The sequence below is a fragment of the Natrix helvetica genome (genome assembly GCF_964273705.1).
Source record: "Natrix helvetica genome assembly, chromosome: 3".
Taxonomy (NCBI): domain Eukaryota; kingdom Metazoa; phylum Chordata; class Lepidosauria; order Squamata; family Natricidae; genus Natrix; species Natrix helvetica.
Window position 1 is genome coordinate 67083140 of NC_138549.1, and position 18020 is coordinate 67101159.

Consider the following 18020-nt stretch of genomic DNA (forward strand, 5'->3'; position numbering starts at 1 on the left):
CTAAATAAAATGCACTTCAGGGAAAAAGAAGACTGATTGCTCTACCTATGAAATTCTAAAAATCTGTTTTATCCCATTGTATCTCCATACTGAATCCACTCCAACCCAGTGGTACAATGCAATCTGCCTCAGGGCTTCATATCTCTTTCCCACTGACAAAATTCATGTAGTCTGCTAAAATTAATACTACAATCTCTCTGTTATCAATAAAAACTAAGGACCAAACTGTTACACAGTGGGATGTTTCTTGCTAGATGTTGTTACTCTCATTCATCAAGGAGGTCAGCATACAGTCTTGATTGTATATCTATCTTTTACCAATGCAATGGATACCTTGTCTCGACATCAAAGGCACTTTTTAGTCATTAAACCTGCATCAGGGAGCAGTTCTACCATGCAGCATCAAGGCTGCCCCAGTTTCTTGTTCATACCAAGGAGAAGTTCCCAAGATCCTTCCACTCACCTTCTTCTCTGTTTCCACCCCCACCCCATCCCACTCCACCCCCACTCCCATTAAGCAGCTCTGATTTCTGAATGAGGTTCCAACTTTTACTAAGGAGGCTAAACTCTCATTGCATTTTGAGACATAAAACAAAAATGGTTTCTTTGTGTCTTTCTTTAAAACAATGGTCAAAAAATGCTGGACCTTTCTTCGTTTTACAAGGCACTGTCTATTCTGTTAGCTTCTTTTGTTACATTTTTGCCTGACCTATTTGCTTTTGGTGTGAATTGAAGCGGAATTCCCAAGGCTTAGGCCCCACTGTCCTCTCCCTCAGGTATTCCATTGTCGCCAGGACTAGGTTGTTAGCAGTAGAAAACTGTTACTAAGCCTTTTTCCTCCCTAGTAAAAGTTGAAAGAGAGAGGGACTGTCTGTCTCCTTCCTCTCTTTATCTTCCAAAACCCATCTCCTCTGTTTGGGCTTCTGCTCATTACTGCGATACGCTTTCAAGGGATGACAAGACTGTAAAGTTGCAGAGCAATAGGATCCTTCTCATTCGTGAGAGAGACAACAATACCCAGCAGCAGTTCAAGAACAGCATCGTGTTCACTGCTCTGATCTGGTTCTAAGCCTTCCCCCCCCCCCCCATTACAGAAAGGACTTGGTAGGAAAGATCTTGGTTGTTGACATATTGCCAGAGATCATTCTTTCATCTTCTCAGAGATGTACAAACACCATGGGAGCCCACACAAGCTCATGCAATCAGACTTGATCAACCAAAGATGCTTGTTAAAAGGCTTTTGATCTGCAAAGCAATAGCTTCCATCAGCTGAATACAACTGGTTGGTCATAGATTTTGTGCAGTGAGCCCGGAGGCAGCCTCTTCTTTTTGCAAGGTTGCTTTAGGCAGCAAAGATTTTCTTTGCCTTTGTGAAAAAAGAGAATTATCGCAGCATAGTGATAAAGATTTTGCCTTGCCCATATTATCATACTACTCTGTTGATGGGTGCCTTTCGTGCTGATGCTGCCTTTCTATTTAAAGACCCAGAGTTCATTACTATAAGAGACAAAATGGAGAAAACTTTAACATTAATAACACTACGACATCATCAGGGTCTCTATGCCAGTTGCAGAATAAGGAAGTTAATATATCAGGTCATGTGCTTCTAAACACTTCCTACCTATCTGTAGGGTCTCAGGGAAACTAGGGATTCATTATTAATTTTTTTTAGACAGACTGACATGGATTTCAACTACCAGCAATCTTTCTGAATAGGACTTGTGTGCTCTGCATGTGAGAGGAAAAAGAACCACGGGCTCAGAGAAGTGAATGCAGATTTTGGGATTTGTAACAGTGAATTTGTGAAGTCAGCTCCTAAGAGAGGAAAGCTGACTTTGTTAAAGGTAAAGGTTCCCCTCGCACATATATGCTAGTCATTCCCGACTCTAGGGGGCAATGCTGATCTCCATTACAAAGTCGAAAGAGCCAGCGCTGTCCAAAGACATCTCCGAGGTCATGTGGCCAGCATGACTAAACACCAAAGGTGCATGGAACACTGTTACCTTCCCACCAAAGGTGGTCCCTATTTTTCTACTTACATTTATATGTTCTTTCGAACTGCTAGAGACCCAGTGGCTAAGACGCTGAGCTTGTCGATCAGAAAGGTTGGTAGTTGGGCAGTTCGAATCCCTAGTGCCGCGTAACGGAGTGAACTCCGGTTACTTGTCCAAGCTTCTGCCAACCTAGCAGTTCGAAAGCATGTAAAATGCAAATAGAAACATTTCCCACTTTGGTGGGAAGGTAACAGCGTTGTGTGCGCCTTTGGCACTTAGTCATCTTATCCATCCCAAAGCTGCTTTTTAAACTGTAGGTAGAGCATTGCTGATATTGCAAAACATTACCTTGACTCCATTTAAATAGAAATGAATAAGTAACAGAGACTTTCCAACAAGACAGATATGTGCATGTATGTCTGCAAAGGGAGAAATGTTTGGGAGGGGCCAATTTAGATTAAGGAAGTAGCCCTCCATGCAAGATTAAGGACATTCCATGCAAGATCCTAGAATTCTAAACTATTTTGCCAGTAATGGTCCTCCTCTCTACCCTCACTCTCATTGGGAGGGCTATTTAAAATTTATTCTTATAAGACTCTTATATTCACCCTTTTTATCTTCATAGCAGCCTTTAGGAAACTTGATCTCAACAAGCTGAATTAGGGTCTAATCTGAAGTGTATGTGAGAGCAGGCTGCCCAGGACATGGCCAGCCTTGAGCCCACTAAATTGGGTATAGGCAAAAGGACCTGTGAAAAAGAAAGACTACTAAGAAATACCAACATTATGAGCTAGACAGGGAAATTGAAAAGTTACCACAGAAGGTATATGAAATCATTTATGTAATTGTTGCCAAGAGAGCTACATGGCCAAAGCAACAATGTCAATTCAGAGATCTGACCTGTAAGTCTGATTTGTGGATGGAGCAGTATGTTTTTGGGCTTCATCAGTGTGGAAATTTAAACCTAGTCCTAACAGTGTAAGTACACTATTGTGGAAGCTTTGTATATAAAGCACTTAATAGATTGCTGATTAGAACTGCCCGTTTTGAATTAGAGTGTGCATCCACCCATTTGCTTTAATGCACAGGCTTTATCCGTGAACATTGGCTATTGAGTAGCCAGGATATGACCCTGCTGTCCTACCAAGCCATATCCATTCCCTAATAGTTACACTCAGGGCTTTCCCAGGTTCTGATAAATATAAACCCAGAACAACAAATCATTCATGGGCAGCAGTCACACCTTTGACAATTGTAAATGACTTTCACAAGCTGTTTCCGGTTCCCTGTTTTTTTGCAGGGCTGTCTGTTTTCCCTTCCTAGCAGGGAATGGCTCTCTGCAGATTTGATGTAGCCCATCTGTGAAAAGCTTTTCCCTTCTCCATCATCAACTGGTCTGCAGTCACTCACTAAAAATCAAATGGAATTGAAAATGAATACGTAAAAGCCACCTCTTAAGTCAGCTTTGATTTGCCATCCTCCTTGTGCCAAGGAGCTGTCTTCGGAATGAGCTGCTGGAGAGAAAGACTGTTGCTTATTGTTTGTCAAATCTTTCCAGGCCAGCCAAATTAGCACAAACATACACCTTTTCTTACACCCTGTTCCACTCCCCATGTCATGTCCCTCTGTAACCCCACCTGAGCAAGGGTTGTGGGTGGGAGCTATTTTTATGGCAAAATACAGAAATCCAGAGAGCGCCCATAGAATTAAAAAAAGCAATCAGGAAGAGAAGACTCATCTCCAACATTCCCCCCGTGGCTCTGTGTGCGCTAAGCCATCTTAACCAATCATGGTACAGAGACAAAAACAGTTTGCAACCAATCATAGACACTGTGTAAGGGCAACACTGGCACATGTGTGCCTGCAACCACAACCCTTTCATGCACAGCACACCCTGGGAATCAAAGCAGGTTGTCGCTCTCTCATGCAGGGGCAAGAAAGCAGGAAGGCGGTGCAGCCACCTAATGTTGGCCTCACAAGCAGCCATGTGACCGACTGCCTCTGTTTGAAATTTACTAAAGAATTACATCAGTCTGGGAAGAGGGGGGAGGAGGAAGGAGGAGGATGAAATGGGAGAGGAGAGGGATCTAGAACAAAAACATTTGCCGTCTTAAAAGGGTAATGCCATTGCCTGTTTTCTGCAACATTTATCTTCTCTTTTTATTGCTTTCTCCAACCTTAGATGCTCAGAGCACTTAATGTCTGTCAGATATTCAGCAGACGTCCTTCCAGAGGGAATTTCAGTTTTAACGCATCTGAAAAGTGCCGCATTGGCATAGGGCACAATCGTTTACCTATTGTCTCTTAGTCTTAGAAAACAAGGCTGATTGTTACAATGAGGGGATGAACAAGAAACAGAAACTTACATATGTGGGGACTGTGGGGACTACCTGGATGTAACTCCTTAAAGCAGCCAAGCCTTTCTACAGGGTTTATTGCTTAAACTTTGCATATACATTGTATGATGTCATAGACTGTTTGCATTTTGCTTTGTTTTTGACTTTTGGATTCCACGATTAACATTTTTAAAAATTGTAATGCATTTTTAGGCATATTTATTGAGAAGAAAAGAATAGCAAAGCTGGAAGAGCATAGTAATTGGGCCTTTTTGCCTGTATGCCCTGATGCATACTGGATTCCAAATTATAGTCTCCCCGACAGATGTTTTTCTATTCTCTATTTGAACATAACCAGTGAACTCACCTCTCTTCAATAATTGGACCCACTGTTTAGCTGTTCTTGTTGTTAATTAAAAGTGTTCCTAATATCCAACCAACATCCATCTTCTATAAGTTAAAGACCATTATTCTGAGTCCTGCACAATAGAATGAAAGAGAACAGATGTTGACCACCATCTGTATCAGATTCTTTCAGGCACATGGAAAGAGCTATCATAGGCCTTGTGAGAGCCCCCTTTTCTCAAAGATAAAGTTAACAACTTAGCTCACTGCCTTCTTGCAAAACTTTTTCAGTCCCCTAATCATCTTCATTGTCCTTTTTTGCACCTATTCAAAAATGTCTGAACCTTTATTAGAATATGGAGCTCCTTACTGGACACAACACTTGTGATGCACTCTGACCTCTATAGAATTAAGTGAAATATTCCTTCCAATGATTTGAACTCTTTTAGTTATAGCGATACAGCTTAAAATTGCATGTTCTTTTTGGCAGGTGTGTTACTGCTAACTTATATTCTGATTGTGATCAACTACAGTTGCAAAATTCTTTCCCTCATATACTATTATTAAATCAGTTATACTCACACTATATATGAGCCCTTTATTTCCTTTACTTAAATGAAGAACATTTATATTTGTCTATTATTTTTAGTTTATTTCTCTAAATCTGTCAATGTTACTTCAAATTATGCTTTTGTTTTCTAGAATATTTGGTATCCTTCAGTTTCATTTCATCTGCTGATCTGATAAGCATTGTCTACAGCTCTTCATCCAAGTCACTGATAAAAAATATTGAAGCATACTGGGCCCACAACCAAGCCCTGTGGTATAACATTCCACTTTTATGAGTACTCTTTGAGTATGAATTTCCAGTCAATTCTAAACTCATCTAGACATGCAAATCAACCTACTGGACTTAACCATTTTGCTAATCAGAGTATCTACGTGTTTGCTAAAATCAACATATGTGATTTATATTAAAAATAAATTAGACAAATAGCATTCATACTATTTATTTAGAAATATTAATTTGACAAAAACTATTCTTTTCAAATTGACTATTTCTCATAAAAACTGCATTTTCCCCACAGGATGCTTACAGATCTACTTCTTGTAGAATCTTCCCCACTATGGACCAAGTTTGAGTATTCTACACCTCCCTAGCATTTCTTCCCTCCCCAAGTTTTGAAGAAAGGATATTTGCCATCTCCAGTCACAGGTTAGGCTATTTTACTCATTCTCCAGGATTTCTTAGAATAATAGAGGTTAAGCAACAGGTTAGGTCCAACAACTTCCCTCTTTTATTTTAGGATGCAATCTATCTGTCTAGTATTTCCTGATTATGTGTAGATCAAATTCAAGCTGGGATCTTGTTCCTTCAATCCATTTTTAACATTTTCCCATTTACAATCGCTTCAAAGAAAACAGTGAACCAATATAGGGGCATTTCTGTCTTTTCAATGTTACCTGTTTCATTTTGCCATTTTTATTGAATTTGTTTGATTACTACTATGCTTTTTTTAGATACATACAGTACATATAAAAACATAGCTTGAATCCATTTGATGTAATGCAGCACATTCTGTTATTACATTTTCCCATTTATTTATCTTATAAACTGCTGTATTGACAAAGAAATTTCTATTCCGTTTTCTTAGTGAATTGGTTTTGGTTTTTTATCAGTAGAAAATATCATGATGGGTTATTTCCATGCTTTCTTGAGAGTCTATGCCCTGTTTACTGCAAAAAATCCAGAATCTGGTTTGGGAAAAGAAGTATTGCGCCTTAAAATAAACATTTCTCATGGCTTGTGTTTATTTTGAACTATTCAAAATGCAGACATCTTTACCAGCAACAGTTATGGAGAAATAGTCCTTGCTAACTGACCAACATTGCAATTCTCTACTGCATTCTCCAATGTGTGATTTCAGTGAAACACACCTCCAGATAAAAGCAGAAATTTCCAAATATTCTTGACCCTTTAGTAGGTATATTGATAATGTATTGTTCAATATAGCCAACTTTATTATTCATATTTTGCTTGTCCAATTGTTACAAATGAGGGGTCCTTGCTGCTCTCTGAGCTTGCTTTCTTGCAGACGTTTCATTACCCTAACAAAGTAACAAAATCTGCTCAAAAGCTTTTTGGGTAAGTTCTAGAACGATGTAAAACCACTATTATTCCTCTGAATAATTTCTGTGGAAAGGGATTATTATTCTTGTGTACAGTGAGAGTAAAGGGTTAACTTGCCACTTCTATATTCAGAAGGCGGTTTTAGAGCAAAAACTTTGGACGAGCAAAGCCGTTGACGATTGAGCGAACAAGGAAAAGCAACAGCGCTGCGTTATCTAAAATAAAGGAATATTCTGCTGGCTTCGTGGCAAACTCTTCAGTAATCATTTTGCAACTATTAGTTTAACTCTCCGTCCATGCCGCTTTATTGGTAAACAAACTCTGGATCACGTTCAGTGTGTTTATGCCTAATTGGGGGGGGGGGGGGACCCGTGCAAATCAATGCATGAAATCTTAAATAACTCTAACGTAACGGCCGCGGGATTTACGAATATTTTTGTCTCTGTCGCCAAGATAAAGGTCGGAACCCTCTTGTCCAGCTAAAACCCCGGTTTCGCCACAGTTCCCCAAGGAAGCGAACCGCAACGTCTCTCAAGAACCCACGAGGGTTTTAGCGTTGCTCTTTTAAAAGCAGCCAGACAGCGCTGGAACCTTAATTCTTGCAACCTTCCCTCATTGGCCGAAGGTCGGGGATAGGCGCGCGCAAAAAGGAGGCGCGCGCCGGAGCCTCGCTGGGGTTGGCGGAAAGACGATTCAAGCGCGGCGGGGGGTTCTGATTGGTCGGAACGCAGAGGGGCGATATAAAAAGCGCGCGTCCCGAACAGGCTTGCATTCGGCGGCGGTGGAATGCAGGGCGGGCTGAAGCCGCGCCGCGATTTGCTCGAGCTAATTTGAAAACAAGGAACAGCTCCGAGTTTCGTGCGTGTGCACGAGCGCAACCTATTTTTAGGGAAGGCTTCCTTTGCCTCTCCGTTGGGTGGCCGCCAGCGGCGATTCCCCGTGAAGTTGCCTGCCAGGCACCGGCAGAAGGGCGGCATGGAGTGCAAGCTTGAAGCTCACCGTATCGTCAGCATCTCGCTAGGCAAGATGTACAGCGCGCGAGGCCAACGCGGCGGCGTGAAATTGCACAAAAATCTCCTCGTGTCGCTTGTCCTGCGCAGCGCCCGGCAAGTCTACCTGAGTGAACTCGATTACTCGCCTTCGCCTCTTCTCGCTGCTGCTCCCTCGCCGGCAGCCGCTGCGCCGAATCCCCTCCGAGAAGGTGGGGAGGAAGGAGGACGCCCGCCGCTGCCCTTCTTCTCTCCTCCTCCTCGCGCCTTTGTGCCGCCGGCCCGGGCGATGTTGCCCTGTGATCCCCGGACTTCTCCGTGGTGCCGGAAGCTTCCGTCGTCAGACTGGGAAGTTCAGCGGTTGCCACGCTGCTGCGGCTGCTGCTGCTGCTCTTCTTTCGTGAGCGAAGCTGGCAAACGGCCGGCCGAGGCTGCTCCTGCCCTCGACTGCTCCAGAAAGCGGAACGCTGCTCTGCATCCCGACGGCGGGACCGAGGAAACGTCTCCCGGGACCTCTCCGCTGAAAAAGATCCGCAGGGAGGAAGAGGAGGAGGAGGACATGGAGACGGGCAATGTGGCCAATCTCATCAGCATCTTCGGCTCCAGTTTCTCGGGACTCCTCAGCAAAAAGTCCTGCGGGGGCGAGAGGGAGGGCAGCAATCAGCGGAGAAGGCGGCAAGAGAAAGAGGAGGAGGCAGGAGGGGCAGAGGGAGAGCCCGGACAAATCTGTTGCGACGAATCGGTGCTGCGAAACCTCAACCCTTGGAATACGGCGATTGTGGCTTTCTGAACTTTTCCTTCCTCCCCCAACTGATCCCGGTGTCACAATATGGGACAGCTTTGATTCAGACGCTGGAGGGAGTAGGCGTCTGGAGTCCGGTCCGATAGGAATGGGGACAGGTCAGGCGCTGTCCTCCTTAAAGAGAAGCTGTGTGTGGTGATGGGACTCAATCGGAGCAACCCCAGCTGCCCTTTGCACTTCTTTTCTGGATGCCCTTGGTGGCTAGTGTCTCATTCTGCATGAAAGTATTTCAGCTTGTTTCCACCTGTTCAGAAATTCCCTTTCCCCCCTTTCTCTCCACCTCCAAACTTCTGGGAAGGTTAGAGTAGACCTCTTGTTATCCTACCATGCCAAGCATGTTCTGTGAGTTGCAAAAGTCTTCAAAGGACATTTGGGACCCAAGGGGAGAGGGTTCTCACCTTGCTATAAGGCTGTGTTGATGAGGGCACCCCTGAGATGTGTTAACAAATCTATGGTTTGCAGTTTTCTGGGACTTTTATTGCTCCTGGTCTTTGTTATATAAAGGCCCCTGAAGGAAAAGTGGGTCTTAATGGATGTTTTGTACAGTAAGCTCTTTCTCTGGTTGTGTTTTGTATGAAAATGTAACGGCGTGTGTGACACGTATTAAAATATTTTGACATTGTTAACATTACACATGTGTTTCTGTAATTTCTGGGATGGGGAGTTGGGTAAAGACTGGGAGCAGATGCATAAAACAGACTTCTCTGTGCTGATTGGATTGATGACCCCCACGTATCAGGAGAGAGCATCAAGCTAGGAAAAGGAAATTCTAATGGATAATTTAGGATGGGAGTTGAAAAATGACAGTCCTTGACTTACCCATTTCTGCAAATCTGATAAAGGGAAAACTTAGCATGTGAATTATGTTTCAGGAGCCATAACTGAAACTGTCTGAATTGCCTACACCAGAGTGTAATGTGATAAATTTCTTTGCTGATAAGCCTTCATTACATGCAAGTAATCACCTCATGTGATGGAATTTGAATGGAAGCTATTTTGGATACCTCTGTCCATGAAGAGTCTGGTACGCCAAAGCAATGTTTTGCAATCCTGCAGCCTGAAAATATGTGGACTCCCAGAATTCCCCATCCACTGCTCAAAAATCCCCTATGGGATTGCTGTTTCTCACTTATATCAAGAGAATGGCTACCCTTTCTTGATCTGTGGCATAACATATGGATGAAGGCCAGGTTGGTACCATGGACAGCTTTACTCAAAGGAAAGCATAAGTATTCTCCCACTTAGGATACCCGAGGAAGCCTGTCTGAGAGTTGCAAACTTAGAACAGCTCTTTTGACTAGGCACAGGGCAGGCTGTCAGCATCATCCTAAATGTGACTAATGAAGAAGCTTTGTCTTGTTTGTAAGTTGAAAGGGTTGAATACTGTTCATACTAATCTTCATCTCTGCTTGATGGATTTGAAGCTTGTAAAACTAACTCCCAAGCTTCCTCAGTGACATAAATTCCAAAGAAAATCTATTCTCACAATTAGAAAATTTTTACACTTCCCTGAAATGAGTGCTTGTTTTGAGTAGGTTTGCTTTATAGAAAAAAGACAAAAAATGACTCCGTTTGGAACTACCTCAGGAACATTTCATTTTTATTTATTTAACATTTATTACAAAGAACTCCTAGAAAACTAAGAATGCTTTCTAGCATTTTTCTTTTGAGCAGAAATGTGAGGGAAATATTCTTTCATGTGAACCTCCACCTGAAATGGTGGCCTAGACTAATACAGTGTCTCATTGCCATAGCAACGTTGAAGTTATGTCAGATATAGGTTATTCTTGGCTGTGTTTTCTTGACCTCTTCACATCTAAGATCACAAAGACAATAACTGACTAAATAGTCTGCAAATGCACTTACATTTTACTATAGTTGGGCACAGGGACTAGAGAGATGAGTCAAAGTGTGGACAGTAACCATTTATTGACTTTTTGCTGAGACTGACTGAAAAGTTGGGGATTTATGGATCTGTGTAGAAATAAGGGATGGATTAAGGCAAGAAGAATGATTTCACTTATGGGTGTAGTAAAGAGTTTTCAAATTCATTTATACTTTTGATGAAGATCAGAAGCCACTTCTTTATATACTTTTTCTTTGCACTCATTCTTCTCTATTTGTCTGAATGTAGTTTGTATTTGTTTTTTCTATTGTAAAAACTTTCAGTAAAAATTATGAGGAAAAAATGCAGACAAAAGAGACTAATAGGGTTTTAAGTTAGCCATGGCCCAAGACCCATTGATTTCAATATAATCTGTGCCATTGAAACTAACTCAGATTTGAGAGAGTAATAATTTTGACTGACAGTCAAGGTAGGTTAGCCCTGTATAATTTTGCTTTTCCTTCATAGCTCCTAACCTGAAGCTAGACACATTAATTACAAAATAACATTTTAGCTTCACTATTTTCCTTCCCAAGCTTCCTTCCCTTTTCTGCATCTATATGCCAGACCACCATTAAAGGTGTAAATAGATTGAAAAATGAGTGGCAACCATTAGAACAAGAAATTTCAAGCCTTTGAATATTGAGTATGTGTAGCTGGCTGTTTTTGTCATGTTTGTAAAATATTTTTTATCTGTACAGAACAAAATGTTATGTAAACTGCTATGTATCTTTAATTGGTGCCTTTGGTTTAGGTAGAAAAAGAAAATGGTATTGTATATTTTTCATTCTAGCAATCTATTGATGGAATATCTTAATGGAAAGGAGGAGTAATTTAATAGAAGCAAAATGTTTTCTATTACAAATTGAACTAGTGATTTGCTTACACTCTTCCATAACAGCAGGAAAGAGAAAAGTTGGATGGTTGTTGCTTTGGTTAAATCATGAATATCATGGAAACCACATGGGATCCCAGATCATGTCCAGAAATATTCTTATTCCACTATGCTAATGGATATATTGGCTGGGAATTGAGTTGAGTTTGTAATCCAAAACATCTGGGCAGCACCTGTATGGGGAAAGCTGTACTAAGTTTGATATTGTGGAAGGTTACTTTAAAAAGCACCTAATTAGATAAATGCCAAATATTTTAATGTGCCCATTTGCCATTTTACTAGCTTTGAAACAGGGTTGAAAGAAAGGACACATAGGTAATTTACATCTTGGGACATCTTTAGTCTCATGCTTGTTTTTGGAGGAGAAAAGAAAATAGTTTGCAGTACAATGGTTTGTTTTTAATGTTCTGCTTTTGTGTTATTGTCTTGTTTAATAGTGGTGCAGCTGGATTTCTTAGGAATGTCTTATTGACTAGTTAAAAATGTTGAGATCTGGAACTTCATGAAGAGTCCCATCTGTAGTAGAATATTAGTTAATCACCTCAATGAGAAGGGGGCTAAGCTGCTATATTAAGAATTCTCAGCCAGGTTTTTTATTCAACTGTGAATATGGGAAAAAAAGCTAACAATAACTATGGGAAAGGTGGAGTCTCTTCTATGGAAATGACCAAGGATACTGAGGAAATAAAAGGGTCCACCCAATTACTAAGAGTAAATGTCATTCAACCAAAATAGGTTTAGCTGCTCTTGCTATAATTGGCTTTCTGATTTGAATGTGCGTGTGCTGTAGGGATGTTAATTGTTAAAGCTAAACTGCACTAATAATGCTAATATTAGTTTTTCCCCAAACTGCTTTCAGTTTTTTCTTTCATCTGCCTAACCCTAACCCTATGATAAATAGCTACCTTAGCTGTCACTCCCAGGTTCATGATTCTGCTGGTTATGGATGATCTATAATACAATATGCTTGGAAAGCACCTGGATGAAGATTATCTTTGATTTGAACATTTTCCTCCAGCTGTGGAATAAAATATTTCTTTTTGTAAGGCAGAGAAGGATTTCCTAACCTGCTATCTTCCAGTTAAGTTGGACACCACCACCAAAATATCCCTGGTTATTATGGGTGGGAATGCTGTGACCCATAGTTTTCATCTAAACCAGGGGTATCTAATCTTGGCAACTTTAAGACTTGTAAACTTCTACTTCCAGAATTCTTCAGCCAGTATGGCTGGCTGGGGAATTTTGGGAGTTGAAGTCCACAGGTTTTAAAATTCCCAAGGTAGGACACCCCTGATTTAAAGGTTACTGATTTGGATTAAGATCAAAGTTGCGTTGTTATGAATAAAGTATAAGGGGAGCAGCAAAAGAATCTTTAATTACAATATGACCTAGAAACTACTTCCACATGAGAGGTAAACAAAATCAACAGAATTGCAACTGAACAAAGAAAGTCTCTTGGAGTGAGTAAAATTAAAATGACAATAATAAATTATGACTCTTCCAGGTTAATTACAGCAAGCCTACCTTTTTGAGAAATAAGAGTGCTGTTAGGCCTCTGCCTATATTTCTTTAAGAAAGTTTGTGACTGAAAGCTAAAATAGCTTGGACCGAGTGATTTCTTCCATTTCAGCTTCTCTACTATGGTGATTTTGTGTCTGGAAGTACCCTAAGCATCTTTGATGTCAAGAAAATGGACATCTGTTTCTACTTGAAGAGTTTCAAATCTTTGAACTAGACCTTACTCACTACAAAAAGACCTGAGCGCCTAATGTAGAGATAGATTAAAAATAGTTTTGATGAACAAAGTGAGTTTATACTGTACACAGGCTATGCACAGACCTATGATCAGGTGACTGCTAAACGGGCAGGTCCTGGTTAATGCTTGGGAATCAAAGTAAGACATACCTGTTTACAAACTCAAACGAGTAGCTGCAAATATCCCTAAAGATGACAGAAGCAACTTGTTTCCATGCTGTTTGTTTACTTATATCCCATCTTTATTTTTAAAATCAGCCCAAGGTAGCAAACATCCAACATACCTTTCTCCTATTTTGACCATGACAACAACTTTGTGAAGTGTGTTGGGCTGAGAATGAGTGACTGGCCCAAAGTCACCCAGCTGGCTTTTATGGCTAAGGCGATGCGTGAACTCATGATTTCCGGCTTTCTAGCCTGATGCCCCTAACAACTAGACCAAACTAGCTCTGTTTGCAAGAAAAATCCATGGACGTGTCCATACAGTCATCAAGGGCCCTGGTAACTTTGAGCAGTCTTCCTTTTATGTGTGAAGTAAGGGAAGACTCCCCGTGTTATATTGTTATTGTGGGAAACAATGCTTTCTGATTTTTCAAGTGGAGAAACTGGCATGGAGGGGAACTGTAGATTTTTCACAAGTGGTCCAATGGTTCTTGGTTTGTTTTTGCTGTGGCCTTCAACCTCCCTCCCTCGTGAATCAACACTACCTTAAGAAAAATGTTCCCTCATATCAAATTTACACAGGCAGAGCTTCCATGTTCAGAAGCAGTGTATCTCTAGATAGCTGTTATGAATACACATTCCCCTCGCCTCCCACAAATTTCCACAGAGCTCAAAGCTAGAAAATTAGCAAGAAATCATGTAAAATGTAGCTAAGCTGTGTTAGGGACAATAATTGGGAAAGACATGACCTTGGATGACCAGCTTGGGAAAATACAAACATCATCTATATAAATCTGACTTATCACAGCAGCCTGGAATTTTGGGAGTCTCTTGAAGGGGGGAGGAGGAAACCTTAAGGGCCTGCATTCCTTATGCAATATTTGTGCAGTTGACCGAAAAACAGCAGTCTGTCAACTTTAAAGGTATCAGAATGACAGTAAAGCTGTGGATGGGTTAAGAAGGTGGCCATATCTGTGGTAATGGTTAAATGTTAAGTTGCTGCCACTTTCAAAATGACTGGTGTGATGGAGAGTCAGTGTTTGTCTGGACAGGATCCAGTTTGGTTCTTTGGCCATTCTAAATGAAGAGATTAAATCTGATTTGACAATAAAATTTTGGGGTGTAGCTCTATTTTGCAGTACAGTTGCTTCTCTGGGGTTTCAACTAGCTTGGTAGAAGAGCTTTGTAGTGGTATGCAGCAATGAGAGGGAAAGAAATACCCTTCTCCAGAAATGTACAGTGTGCTACATGTGCCTGCATTATAGTTAATGTATGCTGTACTTGACATGTTATAAATGGGAGTTTCCCAGCCTGATATCATCCAAGCACAGTGCTGGTTAAGGATAACAGATGTTCCTAGAGTCATAAAATGTAAATGGTGGAAGGGACCTTGGAGGAATGCAAAACCCCAACAGACTGCCATCCTGCCTTTGTTTAAACCCTTCCAAAGAATGAAACGCCAAGGCAGTCTGTGTTATGGGTTAATACATTTGAAGGACATCAAGTTGGAATGCTAGCATATTGTCACTTTGCTCTTTCGCATGCCTTTTGTTCCCCAAAGCAAAACATTTTCTGGGCAGAGAAAAAGGGAAGGAAGGTTTTTAATCCCACAATGTAAAATCCATTAGTATTATTTTCCATATCCATCACACTGTAATATATATATATATATATAAAGGTGTCATCAAATCCATTCCATCTTCTGAAATTGTTCAGTGAATGCCTGCGTTTGCAGTATTCCCAAAATGTCAGGAACATACTGTTTCTTCTTTCCAGGTAAATGCAAAGAATGTAAGTTTTAAATAAATGTGTGCCTTTGGTAGAATAACAGCAAACTGAAAATTAATTCACATAAAATAGAAATGTCTCTGATCATATAGTTCTGTCTGGATTTGGTTTCAGCCCCATTGATTAGCCTTGACCTGAATGAGGTCATACTATATTCTCCTATACAAGACAGATGTTAAGACTTTTAGAAAAGACTCTTACTTCTGTGTAATTATTAAGCAAAATTCGAGGAACTTCCCAGGACCTGGAACTCCTTACCGAGGGAAGTCTGTAACTAATGAATTCTATTAGCAGTAAGTGTCCTTGATTTCATTAAGTAATTTATGGTAGCTGTGGTAAATGTGCTCCAAATGTATTTATTCTATAGTTTTAATATTGTCGTCTTAATTTTTATTTTATTTTGTATGGAACTATTAATCACCTTGAGGGCAATTTTATACAAGAAAAATTAGGGTGAGGGAATTTTAGCTAACCAATTAACTAAAGGCACACTGGGATTTCCAGACGTACTAGAAGTCTACATACTACATCCATAGAGATACCCATCATTGTGTTGACTCATCAGCTTAATACTGTTTGCCTCCCTGCCTGAGGAATGCTAATTTGTGGCAATTATTTTGCATTATTATCAATGGGACATACTTTGAGTTTCCTGAGAGATCAGATAAATTCAGAGCACTTTAGGATTTAACATCATCCCTGACTCATCTTCACTACTGAAGAGGAGGTGGTATTTATGATAGAACTAATCTGCCATCTTTAAGGAACATGGTTGACTACAAGTGCAATGGAAGATTTTTCCTGACCCCTGTGCTTTCAGAATATTAGGGAGTAGCTTCCAAGTTCTGTTAACTGAATTTCTCCCCTTTTCTACAACATTTCAGGGTGTGAGAGCTCTTTCTTCTTTTGAACTTGGATGCTGGATTAAGCTTCTGTCAGACAAAGATGGCCAATCTGTGAAACAATCCAGGAAGGAGTAATGCGGTCCCTGATTGAGGATAGTAAAGAAAATGGCGCCTTGCTTCTGATTGGTAATCTACTTTAGGCCTATTCTCACATTTTAGAATCCATCCGCTGCTGCAAAGCAACGTAATGAGAAACAGAAATCTGAGTAGGTCAAAATGTTTCCATCGTCCCCTCTTTCTAACCAGCTGCTGTTCATTTGCAAAAAGGCAATTGACTAAATATGGCAAGTAAGGATGAAGTCCTCCACAGATTTCTCTGGGAGGGAGGGATACTTGTTAAACAGCAGGATTTACTCTGAATTGAAATCTAGGATTGAACTGTAAAGAGGCTCAGATGGAAGCAGAATGAGATCGCATGCTTAAGAACCATGAAACGGAGGCAGTCAGTCAGGTAGAATGGAGTAGATTGGAGAGAATGGAAGGAAGTGCTTATTTTTCCAGGATGTTGCTTGAGAACAGAATGAGATTGACTCTGATTTTGCTAAACAAGCAATCTGGATTTTTCCATAGTTCCTGTGTCAGTTCAAATTCTATATGAACCAGATGGAGTGAACTTCTCAAAAATTGCTCAACAATGTTGGGGGTGTGTTGGGTTGTTGTTTTTTTAACTACACGGAGCATTGCACATTTGGAATCCCAAAGCAAGAATCCCTCCTTTCTTTGGAGGCCGTGTGCCAGATTTTAGCCTAGAAACAGCTGGAATCAGAAATGGAAAAGGGAGGAGCTCTAAAAGGGAGCCAAGTTTCCCTTTGATGAAAATGCATGGGAGGCATCTGTCAGCTTTAACAAAGCCATTGGCCCTGGATTTCTGGGACTCTCCTTGCAGATGCCTGCAATGGTTGTGACTTGCTGAACCCAAAAGTTAATAATAATAATAATTTTTATTTGATTAGCCGCAACCCTCTCCCGAAGGACTCGGGGCGGCGTACAATCAAAACGGATAAAAATACACATAAGACAAACATATATACAAAAAGAACAGAGACATATACATATGTGCATGGAGGAGAATTGACTTATAAGTGAAAGACAATTAAAAACACAATTTAAAATCCCCTTAAATAAAATTACTAAATTAAAAAACCCATCAGGAGCGATACGAAGTTATGGTTGAGCCAAGTTGAATTATCTGGATTTTTTTTCAAGTAGACTGTCATTTAATCCAGGAGTGTATTGTATCAAACAAAGTAGCTGATAATGAAATACCTAAATAGCAGTAGACTATTTTCATGATCTAAATCCTGTTCCACCTAAGAAAAATGCATGGCAAAGACTAGTTCAGAGGAGGAATTTTGATAGGGAATTATACTAAACTTTGGCTTTTTTAAACCAGTTTATTGAATTAGCTACAAATGACTCTAACAAAATACTAAACTGTGAGGTGGGCAAACATTTGTGGTCAGGGATTACATTTTCTTGGCTGGCAGAGTGGTATGGACAGCTAACGACTGATATCATTGGAGCTGACTTTTTTCTCCAGATAAAGTAGATGATGTACTTATTGAAAGCCTTAAATGTGGAGCAGAAAAATTTTGCCACCCAAATTTCCATTTTCCCCCCACCCCATTTCAGCAGCATAATCCTGCAATACGTACTGGTAGTTCCACCTTGGAAACAAATAACGCATACAAGCAAAAATACCAAAGAACAGATAGAAGCAGCCACATAGCAGAGCCAATTGAACATTATTGAATTCCTATTAAAATGGTTGAAACACACACACACACACACGGACACACACACCCCTCAACACTCTAGAAACTTGCCTTGTTTTCTGTTGCACAACAAAACATGAGCTCTTCAGATAGAATAAATAGTGAGAAATTGTATTCTTGCAGTATTCCAGGTTACACTGCTTATATCTCTGGGAGAGAAACACTTTAGCCCCTGTCCCCTGTTTTAATCTTTGTCAAGCAAACAGTTCTAAGACCCAGCAGTATCCATCTACATAGTGACCTGTTTGTTATTGCCAA

The 18020-nt window shown here is 40.5% G+C and overlaps 1 protein-coding gene across 1 annotated transcript; it reads left to right on the forward strand.

The window, feature by feature from the left end:
* The first annotated feature begins 7519 nt into the window (after positions 1-7519).
* IER5 (immediate early response 5) lies at positions 7520-9228 on the forward strand. The gene has a single exon (XM_081948638.1). The coding sequence runs from the start codon at positions 7782-7784 to the stop codon at positions 8583-8585; it is 804 nt and encodes a 267-aa protein (XP_081804764.1). The 5' UTR covers positions 7520-7781; the 3' UTR covers positions 8586-9228.
* The last annotated feature ends 8792 nt before the right edge of the window (positions 9229-18020 follow it).